The following is a 20,376-nucleotide window of genomic DNA, read 5'->3' as shown; positions in this document are numbered from 1 at the left end:
CACGTTACCCCCCCCCCACCCCCCACCACCTCTCTCTCACGGACTGAATGAAACCTGTGAACTCTGTTTCTCTTCTGCCGCTGCTCCAGGGAATCTAAGACTGTGAATGTGTCGCTATTCCCTGGGGTAGTGTGAGGCCTGAGCATGCGCATCAGCTGATACCAATTGTTGCAGGTCGCAGAGTCTCGCCCTTTCTACGTTCTCCAGGGATCCCCACCCGCACTCCCCGGTCCCGAGATCCCTCCTGGGTGGTGGACGGTTAGGTCGGGCTGGTTGGAATATCTAGGGAAATAGACGTTGGAGTTCACATCCTTGCTTCTAGACATGCAGGCTCCGCGGCGCCGCCGCCCTTGTTCCCTGGTTGCTCACAGCTTCCTAGTGAAAGCCGCTGCGAACGACTTGAATGAAACATGTGTGGGTTTAGTGTGTGGTAAAACCACCAGGGGATCCCTTCTCTCCACAAACCAGAAGCTCTGTTAGAAGGAGGACGAGTGGGAGGAGGCCTGGAGCGAAGCGCGCGCAGTGGCTGAGCGGCTGGGAGAGGCCGGGCCACCTCCCCTGGCGACCACGCACCGCTCCACCCGCCTGCGGCGGTTCCAGGCACCACGCTCTCCGCCGGGGCTGTGATGGTGGTGGCAGTGACAAGCTCCTACACCCCACAGCACTGTGCACAAACCAGCAGCGCCCTCTCCTCCCTCTCCCTCCACCCCACGCCTACTCCGCCTGGGCACTATGCACAACCGCCGGCGATAGCCCCTTGTCAACTTTGAGCTGAAGGAGCAGCAACTTTGACAGCAGCCACGGGTTTCGAATCTGGCTTCTCCTTGGCAACAGAAGCCTCGAAAGTGGCCTGAGTTAAACCAGACAAGAGTTTCCTCTGAGCACCAGCATTGGCTCTGTTTGCAACGGGTTCCCTGCCAGCCGGGAGTGGGATTGTGACAGCCAGTCCCCTGGTGGAGGGGACTTGTTTTTCTTTCTCTCAAGAGACCTCGACTAGCGACTGGATAAAGCTGTACCAAAAGGATGTAAATAGCAAAGCAACTGTTATCAAGAAGGCAGCCACCACCCAAAGGCAGGGAGGAACGCGGGGCTTCCTCCAGGCTGTGCCCAGTCGCAACATTAGGAAACAATCGGGTGGTGTTTGCAACTTTTCAAGGTCAGTCTGGTTGGATCTGCTATTTTCCCTGGGAGAACCTTCCGGTGATCAGAGCTTGGGTTACATTTGACTGCGAAATGCACAGGACGCCAAACGTGGAAAGATTATAGGGGGTGTGTTGTGTCCCCCCCGCTCCCCCCCCCCCACAGTTCTGTTCCCTGCTTTCCCAGTAGTCTTCAGCTCCTCTCCACTACCCAGCGGTGAGTATGTGACATGTGTCTAACTCTCTGCACCAAGTTTGGCAGCAGGTGTCGGTGCTAAGTAAGAGCGGGGCTACTAGGTGCGCCCTTGGCGAGCCATGCCGGCCCGGGGCGCGCCTTTCTCGCGTACATCGCGGCTGCTGCTTCTCCTGCTGATGAAGGTTTCTGTCTCTGCTGCCCTGAGCTTTGTCTCTGAGGCCAAGAATGGAACTTGTCTCGGGGGCAATTGTCCCCCACTGCTCCAACGCCACAGCAGGGATGCCCGGGAACCAGGAAATTCTGCGAGAGATATTCTGCGAGTTCGTATGCCCAGGGAGAAACTGGAAGCAGAGGTGAGAGGGGCGACCTCCTGGGACCTCCCACCGGCCCGAGACGGCAAAACAGGTGTGAGTGAAGAGGCGGCAGGTGCCGCAGCTGCTGGGCCCTTGGGTCGTCCAACCAAGCCACCTGCTGCCTGGAGGTGGAAAGGTGAGCAGGGTAAAGAGCCATTGGGAAATTTGGGGAGAAGGGACCCCACGGACCTACATCTCTTCCCTCAGACTTGGGACAGGGAAGAGATGAGTCCCAGGGACGCTGGCATTCCCCGTAGCAGCCAGGAGAAGAGTGTGAAAATGGAGCCCGAACCCAGAGATCTTTTTTACTGGCCACGGAGAACTGGACAACTCCAGAGTTCCCACCAAAAGCCTCCAGCGGGGCACGAAGGGAGGACCATTGCTCCCCCAGGCAGGGCACTGCCACAAAACGGGTCTGTAGATGACTGGATCCCTGACCAAGGGGGTCCGCGACGTGGAAACAGCACAAGCAGGCGCGTGAGACTAAAGAACCCTTTCTACCCCCTGACCCAGGAGTCCTACGGCGCCTATGCAGTCATGTGCTTATCCGTGGTGATCTTTGGGACCGGTATCATTGGTAACTTGGCGGTGATGTGCATCGTGTGCCACAATTACTACATGAGGAGCATCTCCAATTCTCTCTTAGCAAACTTGGCCTTCTGGGACTTTCTCATCATCTTCTTCTGCCTACCGCTGGTCATCTTCCATGAGCTGACCAAGAAGTGGCTTTTGGAAGATTTCTCCTGCAAGATCGTGCCCTATATCGAGGTAATGTCTTCTAGTTACTGCCTTTATCTGTTTCCGGAATTCTAGTCAAAGAACAGTGGTTGGGGGTACTACCTGGTGGGACCCCTTGCTTCTTTCTCTGAATGTCCTCTCTTTCCCTCAGTCACTTCCATGTGCACGTGTGTATATGAAAGAAAGAAGCTTTGCTAAATCGCTCTCAAACCTCTTTGCTCCTGGCCTGTGAAAAAAGATGGTCCTATAATGTGGACAACCATCACCTGGATATGGCTGTATTTCTGACTTGGCACCCATCAGAGAGTCCAGGGCTAAGTAATGGCCTGTCTCTGGTGGTTGCCATTATTGAAGCCTAGTAAAAGGGGTGGGGGGGAGAAGTCATTAGCATATTTACTAAAGTTCTAGTGTTTCATCGTGACTCTTCCATCTTCCCATCCCCCAGGAAGACAAATGAGTACTTCCTAAACTACCAAAGCTGGAGTTATATTTTATGTGTAAGAAAAAATTCAAACAAATTTTTTTTTTTACAGTTGGCCTCAAGATGTATTAGGAACCTCCCAAATTAGTTTTAGTTGGCAAAACTCTCTATCCTACTACTTCACTTAAGTTCTTAGGTCTTTCTTGTATCTCTGTGGATCCTTTAAAAATTGAGAAACTTTTAAAAACAGGTCATTCTTCTAAATGGACTTAAACAAAAATAAGACGATAGCCCTCATCCCTAGTAATCCAACTTTTACCAAGTACATAAAACAAATTTACTACTATTATGTCTGTGAGAACAGGCTATTTTTAAGGGATTTACTCTTAAGATAAGAATGTTTCTGAAGAAATCAGTAAGCTTACAAACTTTGGAAATGAAAATTGTTTGAGCCAAGTGGAAGGTTTTACAGCTTCATGCCGAAGCTACTGTGGCAGCCGTCGCTCTGGTAGTTGGAATTTTCTCTGTAAATTGGCCTCTTTAAACACCAGCTCTTGGAACCTGCCCAAGTATTTGGCTGCCAGTTGTGGTTTTAGTCAGCTGGGCCTTGATTTTCTCCATTCAGTCTGGCCATTTCATTTCTGGAAACCCAAGAAGGGGAACTGTAAATATTGCAAGGCCTCTGATCTGTCTGGCACCAGGACCAGTTGACACTATGTTCAGCATTGTCTCCGGCTTAAAACTCCAGGGTAAGTCAACAGAAAACAGTGTCTACTTAGAAGGTTCAAAGCCAGAGACAGTCAATAAGACCCTCTGTTATTCTGTCAGGGCTCAGATGTAGGACCATCCATGATTGCTAAATCAGCTGTTGCTACTTACCAGGATCCAGGGCCTCCCTTATTGCCAAGCATGGAGTGACTCCGAAATACTGTTATTTACTGGAGAGAGAGTTCACTTTTTAATTTGAGAGGGCTTAAGTGAGGAACATAAAAGAATATGTTTCAATTTACTATTGTCTTTTCAAAGGCAATTTTAGTTTAAGCATTTTCTGGTTTTTGTTTTTAATAATGCTAAAAGATTTAGGCAAGAAGGAGCTTTACAAAATAAAATGAAAAGTTCAACGGAAGAGGCAGCCTACAAGCAAGAACTGTGTTAACTTGTTTCAGTGGGGACTAAAGGGTTGGGGCAGGGGTTGGTTTTATACACTGGGCACAAAAATAATAAAGAAGGCAGGAAAAAAAAGGACAAGGAAAAGAAAAAACAGCCGGGCGATGGTGGCGCACACCTTTAATCCCAGCACTCGAGAGGCAGAGGCAGGCTGATCTCTGTGAGTTCGAGACCAGCCTGGTCTACAGAGCTAGTTCCAGGACAGGCTCCAAAGCCACAGAGAAACCCTGTCTCGAAAAAACCAAAAAAAAAAAAAAAAAAAAAACAACAACAACAAAAAAAAAAAACAACCAAAGTTACTGAAGGAAAACCACAAGTGAAAAAAGTTGTATCAAACAGAAGAATATAAAAACTTAGGTTAGTTTAAGGATAGCTATCTTTTCTAAGTAATGGTGTTTATTTTGCATTTAAATTTGTTTCTCACTATTTCTGAAGTTTTTATTTTGCTTTCAGTTTTTTGAAATTGGGTGCCATATCATGGAAGCTGGCCTTATACATACTGTGTAGTCGAGGATGTTCTTGAACTCCTGATCCTCCTGCTTCCTCATCTGGAGTATGGGGATTGCAGGTGAGCTTCACCATATCCAACTTGAGGGTTTACAAACACACAGTGACACTTTATTCTGGCTTTTCAACTTACTTTTCTCACTAAGACTTGTGAAAGCCTCTTGTTAGTAAAACTCTTCCTGTACTCTTTGCAGTTTTGCTTAGTTTTTACTAATTTTTATAGACTTGCCTCTTTTCAGTTATTGAGATTTTATTTTTTTCTAGAGAAGTGAAGGCTTGCTTGAAAATATTTACTTAAAAACATGGCTTATATTACACATTTTGTATTATATACTTTTTACTGTTACAATATACATAAAAATCGATCTTTACACTACATTTCATTCCACTGAAAGAGTTTTACAATACTTTAGCATGTTTTATAAAATAATATTGAACCATGGTATAAGTTTCCTATTTCCAATTTAATTAATTAATTGATTAATTTTGAAAACTGTTCTTTTCTCATTTACATACCTAACCCAGTTCCCACTCTCTCCCCTTGTTCCACTCTCCCCACCTTTTTTCCTCCCCACCCCCATCCATCCCTCAAAGAGGGTAAGGCATTCCATGGAGAGTCAACAAAGTCTGACACATCATTTTGAGGCAGAACCAACGCCCTCCCCACACTATATTTTGGCTGAGCAAAGTATCCCTCCAAAAAGAATAGACTCCAAAAATCCATTTCTAAGAATAAAAGCTATAGCCCAAAACTCAAACACTGCATTTCTGCTATTTTCAAAGAAGGGAAAAGGATTTGCTCACAGTCTCAAGTGAGATTGCTGCATACACAAACCCTGAGATGGAGCCTTTTTGTATATGGTCTTGGGTGGGGGAGGAGATGAAGCTTGTTGGGCCATAATCAGGCTCAACACTTGTTTGGAATTTTTACTGTGTATGAAGATGTCACAAAGACCTCTGCTGACACCAGAGGGCACTTTAGTGTTAGGGCAGCCACGAAGAGAAAGAAGGACCTGAGTAACAGGGCCTTTGGAGTCTACAATAAACTTGTCAATGGATAGAAACAACTTTCAGAAATGAGCGTAACCTTGAGTCTAATGAACTTCTTTGGTGAGGAGCAATTTCTCGAGAGGATTGCAATCCACGGCAGTCAGACACCCACAGTCCGTTATCCGAAGGAAACAAAACTTGGTCCCTGAAGGAAGAGTTGGAACAACCAGCTGGAGAGCCACAGAATCCACTGTACTCGCTTTACCCTTTCCAAATTACTTCAGATAATCCACTGTAGGATCTAGCCACATTTTAATGATGAAGGAAGAGATTTAGCAAATGTACCTAAGCAGAGGTACCCAGACCCACAAACTCATCAGTTTGCTGGTTAAAAACCGCTTATAAAGCAGAATTGTATCCAAAGAATGGTTTGATTTTTTTCTCTACTTCTTTGTATCCTTTGAAAATTATCCCTACATCTATTAGATAAGGAAGCATCATAAGGCCAGTCAGCATGATTCAGTATGTGAACCTCAAAACTCTTGCTATTCATAAGTTTTCATCCTGTTTCTGCAATAAATTCCATGATTTGTAGGTGACACATTTTAAAAACTATTATAATAAGCATAGCTGGGCCTAAAACTAATAAAGATGAAGGACAATAGAAAGAAAAAACGAATGTGGGAAAGAAGGGGAAGAGAACTTTGACGGCTTTGGGAGTTATCTTTGTAGACACATCAGTTTAAGTTAGCTTATCACATAGACACCAGGGAAAATAATACTCAGAGAAATAGACATACATAGTGCCTTTGTGCTGTGGAAGCTTGGGTATGGGTTGTAGAAGGAGAATTGTGTAAGAGTTACCTACCATCCTAGCTACTCAAAGATGGAGCACGTGTTTAAAGTCAGATGAGATGATTCAGACACTGAATATGGCATGCGGAATAGCCCTTTGCTCATTAGTTGATGGAGGGAAGTCAGTGAGAATCAGTGTATCAGATGATCCCAGACCATTGCCAAAAATTATTTGTTTAGATGTTAAAGATGGGTTCCAAATGATATAACTTCCCCTATTGATTGAAGGACCACACCTTCATGCAAGGGCTTGAGGCTTCCAGTTGGTCTCAGGTCATCACGAATTTAGCTTTTTATATTGCTGGAGTACCAGATTCCTATAGAGAGGTAAAAGATGACTCAAGGGAACACATTTCACCAGAAATTCTGCTCATAAATAATTTGTGATAAATCTAGAATATTTTCCTTATGAAAAAAGATGACACTTCCAATGGCTCTGGAAATACTGCTTTGAAGCTGTGTAAAACAAGTGATTCTTTCCTTGCCTTAGCTTGTACTCAGCACCGACAAGTGAAGAAAGGAAGGGTAATTGAATGCTGAAGATGGCATGGCCAGTAAGCGTACAGTTCTACACAGAATTTCCTAACCCCCCTCTTTCAAGTAATAGCACATTTATCACAGCAGATGCTAAATTTGCTTTAATGGTGGATTAGCTATTAGGTAGTCTGATGGACTTTTAAGTGGAAACATGCAGTTTTATGAGCAATTTGAAAGTTACTATTAATATTATCTGGGAAAATGGACTCAATCTGTGAGAATGGTACTTAACAAATATTTTATGACTTCTCATTGATCCCGTTGTAATCCTTTGCTGCATTTCCAAACATGAGAAAATATTTAGCTGGCAATGCTGGTGGGAAAAAAGAATCAGTTTCCCAGACTGTTTTTTTCATTTACAACTATATTCTGGAAAAGTATATGATGAAGTTAACTGAATTTGGGGCTGAATAAATAAAGAATATAATAATCAAGTTTCAGCTTCAAATAGCTAACATGATTATTGTGAAAATGAGACCTTTTTTTAAGCTCATCAATGGAGCGTGAGCAGAGACATGTATTTTTCTCTGTTTCTCCCCTAGAGATACTAGATGACATTAAGCTCTTAAGTGTTATATATAAAACAATAAATAGCACCTGATAAATGACTAAGAACAGTCTGAATAAATCACCAGTGTCTATGAGGTTTTTTTTTCATATATGACATTAGGCATTCATTGATCCACTGCCTATTCATTCATTACAAATGTATCAGGCTTTTCTTTGGTCAAGGGCAATGTGTTAGGAGACAAGGGAGCAGAAAAATATGTACAACTTTCCAAAGATGAATATCACAGGTAAACTAAAGTTTGGAAAGTGTAATATAATATCTTAACAGTATAACAAAAACCATAATAGAGACTTTAATGAAGTTTTGGGAAAGTTCTGGACCATTGTAAAATAAGGGCCTGCTTGTTGGGGTTTCTGTCCTGCCCACTTCCCACAAATGGTAAATCCCAAAGAAAATTACACAGAGATCTACGTATAAGTTATAAACTGATTGGCCCCTTAGCTCAGGCTTCTTATTAACTCATAACTTATATCAACCCATTATTCTTATCTATGTTAGCTTCATGTGTTGGTACCTTTTTCAGCGGGGCAGGTTACATCCTGCTTCTTCAGTGTCTGGACAGGACTAGGGAGGAATGAGCTGTCTCCTTCCCAGAATTCTCCTGTTTTCATTGACCCGCCTCTACTTCCTGTCTGGTTGTCCCACCTATACTTCCTGCCTGGCTACTGGCCAATGAGTGTTTATTTAAAATATAATTGACAGAATATAGACCATTGTCTTGCACCAGAACATTTCATAATCATAATGAATTATGACCAAAGATGGAGAAATTCAACTGATAACTCTGCTCCCTATAATGTTCTTTTCAGTTACATTCTTACCACTAATTTAAATTCTTTCACTGCTTGGATCCATGTTGAAAAATCGTAACTATGAAAATATAATTCTTATTTTCATAATATCATTAAATTTGTTGATAAAGAAAAGGAAAAAATTAAAAAAATAAGGCAGCAGAAAGAAAGGGACTAGAAATTTCTTTAAAATACAAAATTTATATAAATTCCAAATAAACTATCTTTACTTAATAACTTTAGTCCTGTTCGTCTATACAAGCATTAACTAATTGGAATTTTATTTAGCAATGTAACAATATATTAAATTGGGTAATTTTTGATAATCTCAAAGCCGTGCAATTGCATTTAATATGAGCTTAGAGAAACTAAGAAGAAAGACTGACAAAGGATAGACTTTATACATTATTACAAAACTGGGCAAAGAAGCATAGAAAATGGAGTTCAGCAAGAACTGGGTTTATTTCTGGAGTGCACACTCTGAGAACTTTGAGTTCCTGAGGGGTTCCATGGTATCCTGAATACATCAGCAAAGTGTCTTTTAACAAAGAAAAGGAACCAACTATGGCTACAAAACAAAATAAAAGCAAAGAAAAACTTCTTTGATCTTATGAGTATAACCAAGGGTGGAGCCAGTGAGGATGTACCTTGGTCTTTATTCTAATGCATGGACCTTGAAGGCATTTTACCTCCTCTTAAATGTGTTATACCTATATTTAATTGTATCACTTTGGAAGTGTATAGACCTGCATCTGAGATAAAGGCTTTGGAAGGTAAGAGATGGACAGGCTTCTACTCACCAAGGTTTGTCTCTGATTTTGTTGTCATGTTCCCCTTCCTCAAGGGTACTTCCTCATTTTATCTCCCAAGAACTTACCTGCCAAGGTCCCATAATTAACTCAACCTTGTTGCCAAGACTTACTCTTAAGTATCCTCATTAAAATATTATCCTTTGTGCCAGAAAAGATGATGTCATATAAAATTTCAGGGTAGAGAATGAAATTATGATAGCTTCAAACTTTGGGGTCTTCCTCGTTGCAGTGTGGTTACTGATTTTTTAGATCATTTCCATAAAGGACAGTAACAAACTTGCCATAAAGAACAGATACTTTCTGCTTGTGAGTTTATGATTGTTTTCAGTGTTATTTTTCTGCATACTCTGATGGTTCCTAACATTAATGAGGTCCATACCACTGATTTCATCTTTGTTTAGAATGCCTTGGTTTCATTAGATCTAAGAGTCATTTAACAGCTGCGACTTTGTTGTGAAATAGCTTTGTCTTAGCAAGCTCCGCCTTCCTATCCTCTTACCTTTTCTGTCTATGTCTTGTCCTTTGTTTGAGTATCTTTCTTACAAGACAATCTGATAAATTAATTCACTTCAAGATGTCAGAATTGCAAATATTTTTCCATTTTAAAGAGGACTGAAAAAGGAAGGCTATTTCCTTATCAGATTACAGTAGTAGATTCTTAGTTAAAGACTAAGAAATTTCATGTTAAATGCTTTTTTTCCAGTATCATTAAAAATGGCAGAAATATTCAACTACAATTAATTCTGTTTTTAGTGTATATTCACTATTATGCAAATAGATTTAAGGAATGACAAGAGAAATAAGTTGAAAATCTGTTGCTTATCCTTGGATATTTGCCCAGTTTCCGTTCCAGGTCCCATTAAGTTGGGAAGAAAATATCATAATGGTACCAAGAATTGTAAACGAAACTGTGAGCTTGGGAAAAGGACATTTGGAACAAATTTCTAATTACTGGCAATTAATATGCGATAGAAAAATTATCCTTTAATTAGTTCATTTAAAATGGTAGCGTGTATCTTAAAACAAATGGTGCCAATATTGCCTAATTTTCTTTTTAAAATTAATGAAAAATTGGCAGATATTTAGCCAAATAACTTACTTTTAAATATAGAAGGAATATACTGTGCTATAAATTTTTTAGTTGAAAGGAAACCTTAATTAAAGCTGGAACTTGAAAGACAAAATATGGGATCAAAACAATTTTTTGAACCAATATGAGGGTTTTAAAATAGTCTTATTTAGTCTTTTTTATTTTTTGGTAGAGTGAACTTATTTTTAAACTGAAACAGCAGAAAAATATGTAAGAGGAGGTTGAAATGGCAGTCATCAGTTGATGTCTTGTATTTTTTTGCATAGTTTTCTCAGTGACATTAGAAATCACATATAAATAAAATAGGCTAGGTGTGACAGATAACTTTGGCTTGCACTAGGTATGGAAGTGTTATATTCAGTATTTTTCATGTTCAAAGTGCAAGAAACCTTCTCTTTGTGGAGTTATGGTTGTGACAAACCCTTTGATTTCAGAGCTGAGGAGGAGGCTTATTTATATTTGCACCCTTTGGTTTTGGAAACATTAATCAAAGCCTGTTCCTGCCATAGTTATCAATGTACTAACTCTAAAATGAAGACCTTTTTGATAAAGGTCATCTTATTACAGCAATCTGATCAACAACAGTTCTATTGAATGCGCCCTCCACTGGTGTACAGTATCCTTTTCCTGTTGAAGTTGCCCTGAGGTATTGCAAGGATGAAGATTATGGAAAATTCAAGAAAAAAGACAAAAGCATAGAAGTTCCAGCCATTTAGACTTGAAAGGAAAGTACCCTGTGTCCATCCTGCCCCTTCCTGACTGGGTGTTATCCCTGTAACCACTGACTTATAATAGATTGCCATTCATGGCCCAGATGAATGGGTTTGCTAACAATAATGCCCTTGTTCTCTAGAGTACCATGTAAACAAAAGATACTACATAAATAGATGTATTGAACATTTCAGTTATAAAAGCAAAGTTAGAATACAGTTTTAATGTCCTCAGTTAGAAATTTCCCTACTTTACAGAAGTTATTTAAGCATGGAAATCCTTGAGCAATGAGTACAATGCATCCTGTTATATCTTGAATTATAAAGTATGCCTCCTACTGTTAGCACTGTGATTGCTATTTTGCCTTGTTCTGTTTATATTTCTTAAAAACGCCTAGGAAACCATTCAGAATCACCTATGACTGAAAGAGAAATCTGTTTTATTCTTATGCAAGAAGAGAGTTTCACACTGAATCCTTCCCTAAGGACATTGTCATCCATATCTTATTGATGTAATTACTCGTCAGTTTTATAACATAGAGATCTTAAATCGGTCATCAGCAAAGCCAAGCAGAAATTTGGGACCCATGTTATCATAAACATGAACTTCCCAGAAGAACATGACATTTGGTAGTCAGAGCCTATCTATGAGTTCCATAATCACTCAGTTGAGTTTCTCTAGTTAACCCTTAACAGGGATGAAAGGTATCCCAAAGAACACTGTAGTTTCTAGAAAGGGAACTATATTTGGGTTGTTTCATTATGAAGTATCTGTATTGATTGGTTAGCGTCTATAACAACATTTAGATGCAAACGTTGGAAGTCATCTACAAATGAAGCCACTTTTACTATAGTTTGAAAATTCCCTATATTGCTTATACTTCTTTTATTTCATTTCACTGAAGTATCTTCCCAGATTCCACAGTAGAGGGAGGAGTCTACAGTACCCTTCTTCTTATCGAAGAGGGTCAAGGGGAAGATGATAGCTTGTCTCTCACGGTACTGGATGTGAACTGAAATGTTTCAGTCACTAACTTGTGTGACTTCAACCCTGACTACAATTAGGAATACGTTTTTATATGAATTAAAAGTGGAGTCTAGTTTGAGTTATTAAAACATGTAACTATAAAATGCCATGTAACTTGTATAATGAGTGGCTTCGGTCAGCACTCCTTTTCAAGCACCAAATAAATCTTGATACTGGCAAATGTTACCAAAGCACCGGCTCCATCTTTAAAATACACCAGCATATAAGAGAAATGTTGGATTGCCATTCAGACATTAAATGGTCCTGTTAATGATGAGAGTGGCAGATGAAGTGATGACCTCCGTTCTGGGCTATTATTCTCCTAAAGAAGAGAAAAATCTTTTCATCTTTATGAGGGTCACTCTATGTGTCAGGACCAACAAAAAGCATATTGAGAGTCAAATTCTGTGTGGTCTTCAGTTTCTCTTGCCTGTGTCCTTCATCCTTTGAGCCTAGAGAGTTGAATGAAAGCCTTAAGGTATAATTCATGACTATTTCAATTGTTAGCATGTAATTGAAATGGCCAATCCCAAATGATCCCAACTTAATGGCTTAATACATTGGTGCTAGTTGCAAAGATGTAGACCATAACCTTGGTATGGGTAATATGGAAAGTTTTATTATTTGGTCATCTAGGAAGCCAGTTAGACATTTGTAGCCAATTTGGAACTTATATTTCTCATCCCATCTCCTTGAGTTGATACCTTTAGTTGATTCTAAAATACATGAATCTGTCCCAGAGTAATGGGAGTCACAGAAAACATCTATAAATTGTATAAAGTCAAGTCCGTTTATTCAGTAGAGCCATTTCAAATACAAGGCTACTTGCTAGATAAATAGCAGCAAGTAGGGAGTAATGGAGCAATTATACTTTTGGTCTGATGCCATTTGAGAACACAATTATGACTTATTAATTATTTTCTTTGCCAGTAAGCATGATATAACCTGTATAGTTCTATAGGTATGTGTGTGTATATATATCTGTGTATATGCGTTCACACATGCATGCATGTGTGTGTATGCATATGTGTATGTATGTGTGTATGGACACAAATTTATTTTTAAAGCATTGAACTGATTTAACACTCCCTTTACTGCTAAAGATAGGATTCAATAAATCCACAATGATGCTGAAATTGTGACAGCCACTTTGTAAGTGTGATTAAGGAGAGTGGCCCCTAAGCCCATTCTTTGATGCTGCATCTACAGTTTCCCTGGGCCAGTCTTCAGACTGGGGCCATTGCTGCATCCCTCTTGTCCCGTGGAGCCATGCTGGAGATGGCTACAGCTCCCTGAGGCCTCCCTGCACTGGATGATGACAGCACAGAGCTGAAGGAGCTTCATTGTTGTTCCTCCGGGATACAGAGAACAGCGGGACATTGTTGTTTGAAAGAAAGATCTTTGAGTTTTTATTTTGATTCTGTTGCCTTTTCTGAATTTTGATATCTAGCCCATAATGACTTGTTTCCCCAGTATTTCAAACTCTCTGCTTCTAGCTTCTCTCTACCCTTGAAAAATAGTCTTGTCTATCAAAAATGTTTATCATTTCTGCTTTTGATGTTGTTTATTATTCTCCCCATTGCCATTTAACTAATAAGAAACGGCATCTTACTCATTCCATCTCAGGGTGTTGCACCATGGAATTATCTATCTAAGCCAACGCTTAACGGCTTTCCTCCCGAGAACATGCTTTGCAGTGAGTTTTAGCCATCAGATATGGTCGTTACTTGCAGAAGATCCAGAGTTCGTGATACAGTTGTATAATTGCATATAATTGCATTATTCGTCCTCATAGAAGTTTTAATTAGCTGTACGTAAACAGGTATATTTAAAATTGTGATAGTGATCTTTTCATGTTATCTTAATGTTTAGGCACTTTTAATTACATAGGTAGATTTATATGTGCGTGTGCAGAAACTGGGCCAATGCTCCTTATTCTGATGATTTTTATCAATTTATCTCTGGGATAAACAGCTAAATCTTTACATGTGCTAAAGCCTTCTATAAATAGTCCGGGGAGTTACTTAGTAGAGCATTTTACATGTTCCTTTTTCTTCCACATCATAAAATTTAGTGCATGAGTGAATTTTGAGGAAATATCTGAAGTAATAGGTCTGCAGGTGGTGACAGCAGGAGAGCAGCGAGGTCTAAGACTGACATTTGGGTTGCGGTTGCTGTTGGCAACTACATTTCAAGGGCTATCAGCATCTGGGATAGCACAGCTTTCCCTACTGTCCCCTTCAATAGCTCTTTCTGATGCTCTTGCGACCTTTCTGGGTTCATGGTATTTCTGCTGGCTCTAAACTTTAAAGCATGCTATCAGAGAGAAGAATGATTTGTAAACAAGAAGCTTGTTACGGGAACGATGTGAATTTTGTACATGAAACCTAGAATGATCTCTCAAGACAGCTACGGAGGAAAGCAGATGCATTTTGGATTCTAACCTGGTACTGAAGCGTTGGTAATGTGTCTGTCTATCTTCCAATCAAATGCAGTAAGAGAACGAATGAACAAAGTTGGAACACATGTAAATCTGGCTTGAATTTGCCCTGACATTTGTTGTGAGAGGAACCGTATGGAACCTGGGAACTGTTTTGCTTTTTCTCTAGACAAGGGAGCAGATTCTCCCTAAGAGGCAGCTTCCACAGTCACTACAGCAATCTACCAGTCCCATTTAGTACCTGTCATTCCACATGCATTGGCTCTTCCTTCTTATGAAATGCTCTGTGTGACTGACTCAGTCACTAACACTTGTAATACGTGGTTCAGAATTTAGCATTCTCTAAACTAGTAATTAGAATAAGGAAAGGAATATGGCATCCATATTAAATAGTGTGTTTTTTGTAAGTAATGAAAGAAAACGGTCAGCCAGTAGATGCATTGAGCCTCTAAGAGACTGTATCTTCTCAGTCTTTTGTTTCTACATTACTGAGATTCCTCTTATCACAAGCACTATTCATCATTTGAAAAAGGAAACCCAGGGGCTTCATATTTGTGTACGGACTCTGAATATTAGTGGCAGTGATGAAAGTGAACCATGCACAAACATTTTCCTTAGGGTGGCTACACAGAGACTCTTGGGAAGATTTACTGAGCATCTGAGGGTTTCTTTATTTTACATTTTTAAAAGAAATAAATCAACACACTTCAAAACCTTAAATATAAATATGAGATTTGAAAAAATCTGTAAAGCGCTGTCATTTTCACATGATATTGTTTGGTGGAGACCTTTACGTAATAATCCTGCTTAAAATCCTTCCAAGTGTGGTTACCGATATTAAAAAAAAATGCCTCGCTAGAAAACAATAATGCAATGTGGACCTCAGTTGTAGAATTGTTTAATATTTGGAGGTGACATGGGAAGCAACTATCCATCAAGAAGAGTGGATCATCATTGTAAAAGTTAGTTTTAACCTTTATTATTTATTACTAAATTGTTTGTGAAACTTATAAATGAGCATCTATATCACTCTTGACCCTGTCTCCCTCCAATTTTCTCCATACTTCAAAGTTGATTTTTACAAGTGGCTTTTCATTTTCCCAACTCTAAAACAATTGATGTTTCTTGTACAAGTATTTGGGAGGATTTTGAAAAGAACTTCAAGAATTAGGGCCATAAGCTCAAGCATAATCTCTTTATCTGACTCGTGTAGAGCTCTATTGTAAACTTTTCCTGCCTTTTGTTTTTTGTGCGTTTAAAATATATTCCATTTTAAGATTATTTTCACCAATAATAATAAGAGAAGTCATGACATAGGCAACGACAATATTTCATATTAGAGCTTAGGGACGCTGTGTGATGTGTCATGTGTGGGAAGAAGAAAGCATATTGGACAGAACCTTTGAAGCATGTTGACGTAGTTCTGGATACAGCAGCCGCTCGAATGTACCAGATAAGCAACAAATGTCAGAGAATTATAATGGTTTTGCTATCATGATCCCATTGGGATCTAAAAAACTGACACTAGCATTATATTTGTAATTTCCTTGCTCTTATTTTTGCCAGGCCATGATATATAATAACTATGGTTTAAAACATTCTCATCAACAAGCGTGGAAACAGCTGCAGTTAACTCAGTTTCTGGGTTAAAGCCCAAAGCATTTCATCTCCCTGAAGACTTTTCTTTCTGAAGCATCATTAACTCCTTTTGAAATTTATTGTCCTTGTTTAAACCTCTAAACAGTGGTCATATTCATTAAACTCTAAATGGTTTACACATCCCACCAGATATCTACTTAAATATCGTTTCAGGTGATGCACTGTTGAGCTTGTGACTTTATGATTACTCAGCCATTCTTGGGTGAGTGTTAAGTGGAGGGATGGCTGCTTGTTCCCATTGAAATCTTGACTTAGTGTTGGCATCAACAAATATGTACATACATCAGCTGTGTATCTCTGTGCTTCACTAGAATAAGTGTGATGTTTAAAGAATATTTTGCAGTCTTTGTCTTGGTTCTTTTTGCATCACAGTGACCAAAACTTTTGATAGAAACAACTTAGGGAAGCACTCCACAATGGTTTCATTGTGGAGGTTTAAGTAGAGCATCATGGTTGTGAAAGCCTATGGTGGAGGCTTGGGTAAAGCATCCTTATTTCACCTCCTGACAGACTGAAGCAAAGAAAGAAAGGTCGAGGGGAGCTTCTAGACAAGATAAATCTCTAGGACTTTCCCTCCAATGACTTACTCTTTCCTAACCTGGCCCTTCCTCTCACCTTTTACCACCTGTCAATGTCAATAAAGCCAACACATTATAAAACCATCTAGGGTTCAATGCATCACTAGGTTAGAGTCTTCAGGATTCAACTATCTGAAAATAGACACAACCATGTGTATCCTCCCTTGGTCCAGTAAGTATTTCTTATCCATCCATATTGACACTCAAAATGAACTATCACAGTATATTTTGAGTAGGAATATGCAACCTTGAAAAAGCCTTGGAATATGAATGACAGGAATGTCTTTCTGATTAAGCTGGAGCTATTGGCTTACTTGGATATCTGACCATAAGCACACAAGCGCAGTGAGTTTTTGATATAATATTCTATCTGTCGAACACTTTTTCAATATGAGGATTTTTGGTAGTTAGAATGGGGTAACTTTTGGATCTTTTATGTATTTTTCATGGTTATTTTATGTGTACATTGACCTTATTTAAGCATCTCATATTTCTTTACATTTAATGGATGTTTGTATTTGAGTATACTTTTATGACAAATATAATTCTTATGTTTTATTATGTGCATATAGCACATAGAGGTAGTTGTGTCTTATATATTGTGATTTTGATTTTGTTAACTCATATTTCCTTTATCCATGTGACTTCTCTGACCCCTTCAAAAGAAGATTTATATTTATCTCTATCATTAATGATTTTAAATTCCATTTTTAGCTTTTTCATCCCACACAGTTGGTGCAACTTCTAGCCTTCATGCCATGTACATTGACTTCCCCAAACCACCACCACAAATTTACCATGATTCCCATATTATCATGGTATTAAGTTTTTCTATTTCCCCCTTTATACCCTTAAAGGTGTCAGTACTGGAAAAATCCCAAATTCATAAGCGAGTCTTTGCTCCAATTTTTACCCACTTAAAAAATTCAATTGCGTTTATTTATTTGCGTATCTATCTAGTATGTGTACACATGCGTGCATCAGTGTGCACACAAGCAGAAGTCAGAGGACCACTTTCAAATGTTAGGTCTCTTCTTGCAGAAAGTGGGACCTGAGGTCATCAGGCTTGGTGGCAGCACCTACTATTTCATCTTTCCAGAGCCTTTACTTTCATTGGTCCTAAGTTTATCTTCTATCTGTGTGCATCTGGACATCCAGCGCCAGCATGAAAATTTCCGGAAATCACATATAGAAAATGGGGCGTTACTGACTTGAAATTCTTTTTCTCAATGATTTTGGTCCTGGAGAATTTCTCTTTCTTTTTTGCAAAAGTTTATGCCTTTGGGAAAAAAAAAAACCAGAAAGGGTCAATTATTTCTGTTCTGGAAACTTTGGTGAAATATCTCCAATCAAGGAACTTGTGAGGAACAATCAGCTCAGAGGCACTGTCTGTGTGAGACGGTCCCGAGTCCCACCGGGGAAAAACGTGACCACCTTTGAAGTAATAAAAACGAGACACAAGCCAGTCTCTGCTGTTTATCTTGATGTTCCGATGGCTGGCATTTTCACAGTGACTGAAACTCTTTCAGCCTCCAGAGGTTCTTATCTGTGAAAGAAAAATCACCCAGAACTTGCTGACCTTCATAGAAGCTCCCATCTCTCTCTATGGTGTGTGTGTGTGTGTGTGTGTGTGTGTGTGTGTGTGTGTGTGTGTGTGTGTGTATGTGACACACACACCTGTGCATCACCCAAGAAAGGCTACAATTTTTCTTTTTATCAGGCTCAAATGATTTAAATAAGTGCTTGGTCTAGTTTCCCCTCCCTTCCCCAGACTCATCCTTTCCTGCTTTCAACTCACCACCTCCAGTTCCTTGTTCTCCCTTGCCATTTTCCTCCCCTCTCCTCCTTTGTCCTCCCTTCTCTTCTTCCCCTCTCCTCCTCTCCTATACCGTCTTCTATTTTGCCCTCCCTTTATCTCCCTTGCTGTCCCCTCCTTCCTGTTTTTATTTTCCAGTGCCATGATCTCTCAGAACCTGTGCATTCTGTGTCCCCCACAGGTGGCTTCTCTGGGCGTCACTACTTTCACCTTATGTGCACTGTGCATAGATCGCTTCCGGGCTGCCACCAACGTCCAGATGTACTATGAAATGATTGAAAACTGTTCTTCCACCACTGCCAAACTTGCAGTTATCTGGGTTGGCGCTTTGCTGTTGGCGCTTCCGGAAATTGTCCTCCGCCAGCTGAGCAAGGAGGATTTGGGCTTTAGTGGCCAGGCGCCTGCAGAACGGTGTGTCATAAAGATCTCTCCCGATTTACCAGACACCATCTATGTTTTGGCCCTTACTTATGACGGTGCACGGCTCTGGTGGTATTTTGGCTGCTACTTTTGTCTGCCTACACTTTTCACCATCACCTGCTCGCTAGTGACTGCACGAAAGATCCGCAAAGCAGAGAAAGCCAGTACCCGTGGGAACAAGCGGCAGATCCATCTGGAGAGCCAGATGAACTGCACGGTGGTGGCCCTGACCATTTTATATGGGTTTTGCATCATCCCTGAGAATATCTGCAACATCGTCACTGCCTACATGGCCACGGGCGTCTCACAGCAGACGATGGACCTCCTCAACATCATCAGCCAGTTCCTCTTGTTCTTCAAGTCCTGTGTTACCCCCGTGCTCCTCTTCTGCCTGTGCAGACCCTTCAGCCGGGCCTTCATGGAGTGCTGCTGTTGCTGCTGTGAGGAGTGCATCCAGAAGTCTTCCACTGTGACCAGCGACGACAACGACAATGAGTACACCACGGAGCTGGAGCTGTCGCCCTTCAGCACGATCCGCAGGGAGATGTCCACTTTTGCTTCCGTGGGGACCCATTGCTGAAGTACCCGGCTCGCTTAGCTCAGATTTCTCCGATTTTCATATCCTGTGAAAATTTTTACTTCATATTTTTCCTTGCAGGGGAACGAGGCAAACGTTTTGAAAAGCAAGTAGAGGAAGAGATATTAACTACTCTAGAACTGATTTTGCAAATTAATATTTGTGCTCTGGGAAAAAAAAAATGTTTCTATTTAGTTATGTAAGAAGAAGGTGGTCAACAGTCTCAGATCATTTTTTCCTGCTATGGTGCTAATATTTTATTTAAAAGTTACTGCACCTTAACAATATTAATTGTTGGATTTCTTTCTTTCTTTTAAGAACATAATCATTGTATACTGATGGCGGGCCTGTGATTTTGCTAGTTATTTTGTGTTTAAGTTGTGATTGAAAGTACATTGTATCTAAAATGATTTGTACTTCTAGCCATGCAAAGTAGCCCCAAATAAACAACCCATCCTTCTTTAACATGACTGTCAATCTACTTTTAACAAGATTCAATAAATCTTTTAATTGCCTTAAACATACAATTACTGGTCCTATGCACAACTTGAAGCTGGCCTTATCTTTTTATATCTTCCTTTAAGGCAGGTAATCACTATGTTCTAAAGAAGTTTTCCAAATAATACTGTTTATATAATAACTCATAAAATTATATTGTAGTTTAAAATTAAGCTGTATTTTTAATATTCACACTGTAAAATCATTTCTGAATATTTTTAAAAATATGAAAGACAGAAGAGTAGGTATAGAGTTCTTTTACTTCCTAGAGGTCTATTTTAAATCCACCTTTGAACTGGCACATGGAGGGACAGGTTTTCCCTTGGGGGATTATGGGCAGATCAAGACTGAGAAACAATGTGCCTGGCATCTGATTTCCACTGAACAATAGCCTCTGAAGTATCGTGGTTCGTATGTGAAGTGCTCTGAATTCTAACAGTCCGTCTTGGCTTCTATTTTACTTTTTAAATTTTTGAGAATTTCA

The 20,376-nt window shown here is 40.0% G+C and overlaps 1 protein-coding gene across 1 annotated transcript; it reads left to right on the top strand.

Moving 5' to 3' along the window:
• Positions 1 to 224: 224 nt before the first annotated feature.
• On the top strand, positions 225 to 19,921 carry Gpr37 (G protein-coupled receptor 37). The gene is made up of 2 exons (XM_075953607.1): positions 225 to 2,456; positions 18,579 to 19,921. The coding sequence occupies exons 1-2, from the start codon at positions 1,455 to 1,457 to the stop codon at positions 19,395 to 19,397; spliced, it is 1,821 nt and encodes a 606-aa protein (XP_075809722.1). The 5' UTR covers positions 225 to 1,454; the 3' UTR covers positions 19,398 to 19,921.
• Positions 19,922 to 20,376: the final 455 nt, after the last annotated feature.

This window comes from Microtus pennsylvanicus, chromosome 19 (assembly GCF_037038515.1).
Source record: "Microtus pennsylvanicus isolate mMicPen1 chromosome 19, mMicPen1.hap1, whole genome shotgun sequence".
NCBI classification, from domain to species: domain Eukaryota; kingdom Metazoa; phylum Chordata; class Mammalia; order Rodentia; family Cricetidae; genus Microtus; species Microtus pennsylvanicus.
The sequence above is the reverse complement of the archived record's forward strand: the minus strand, read 5'-3'. Positions and strand labels throughout refer to the sequence as shown.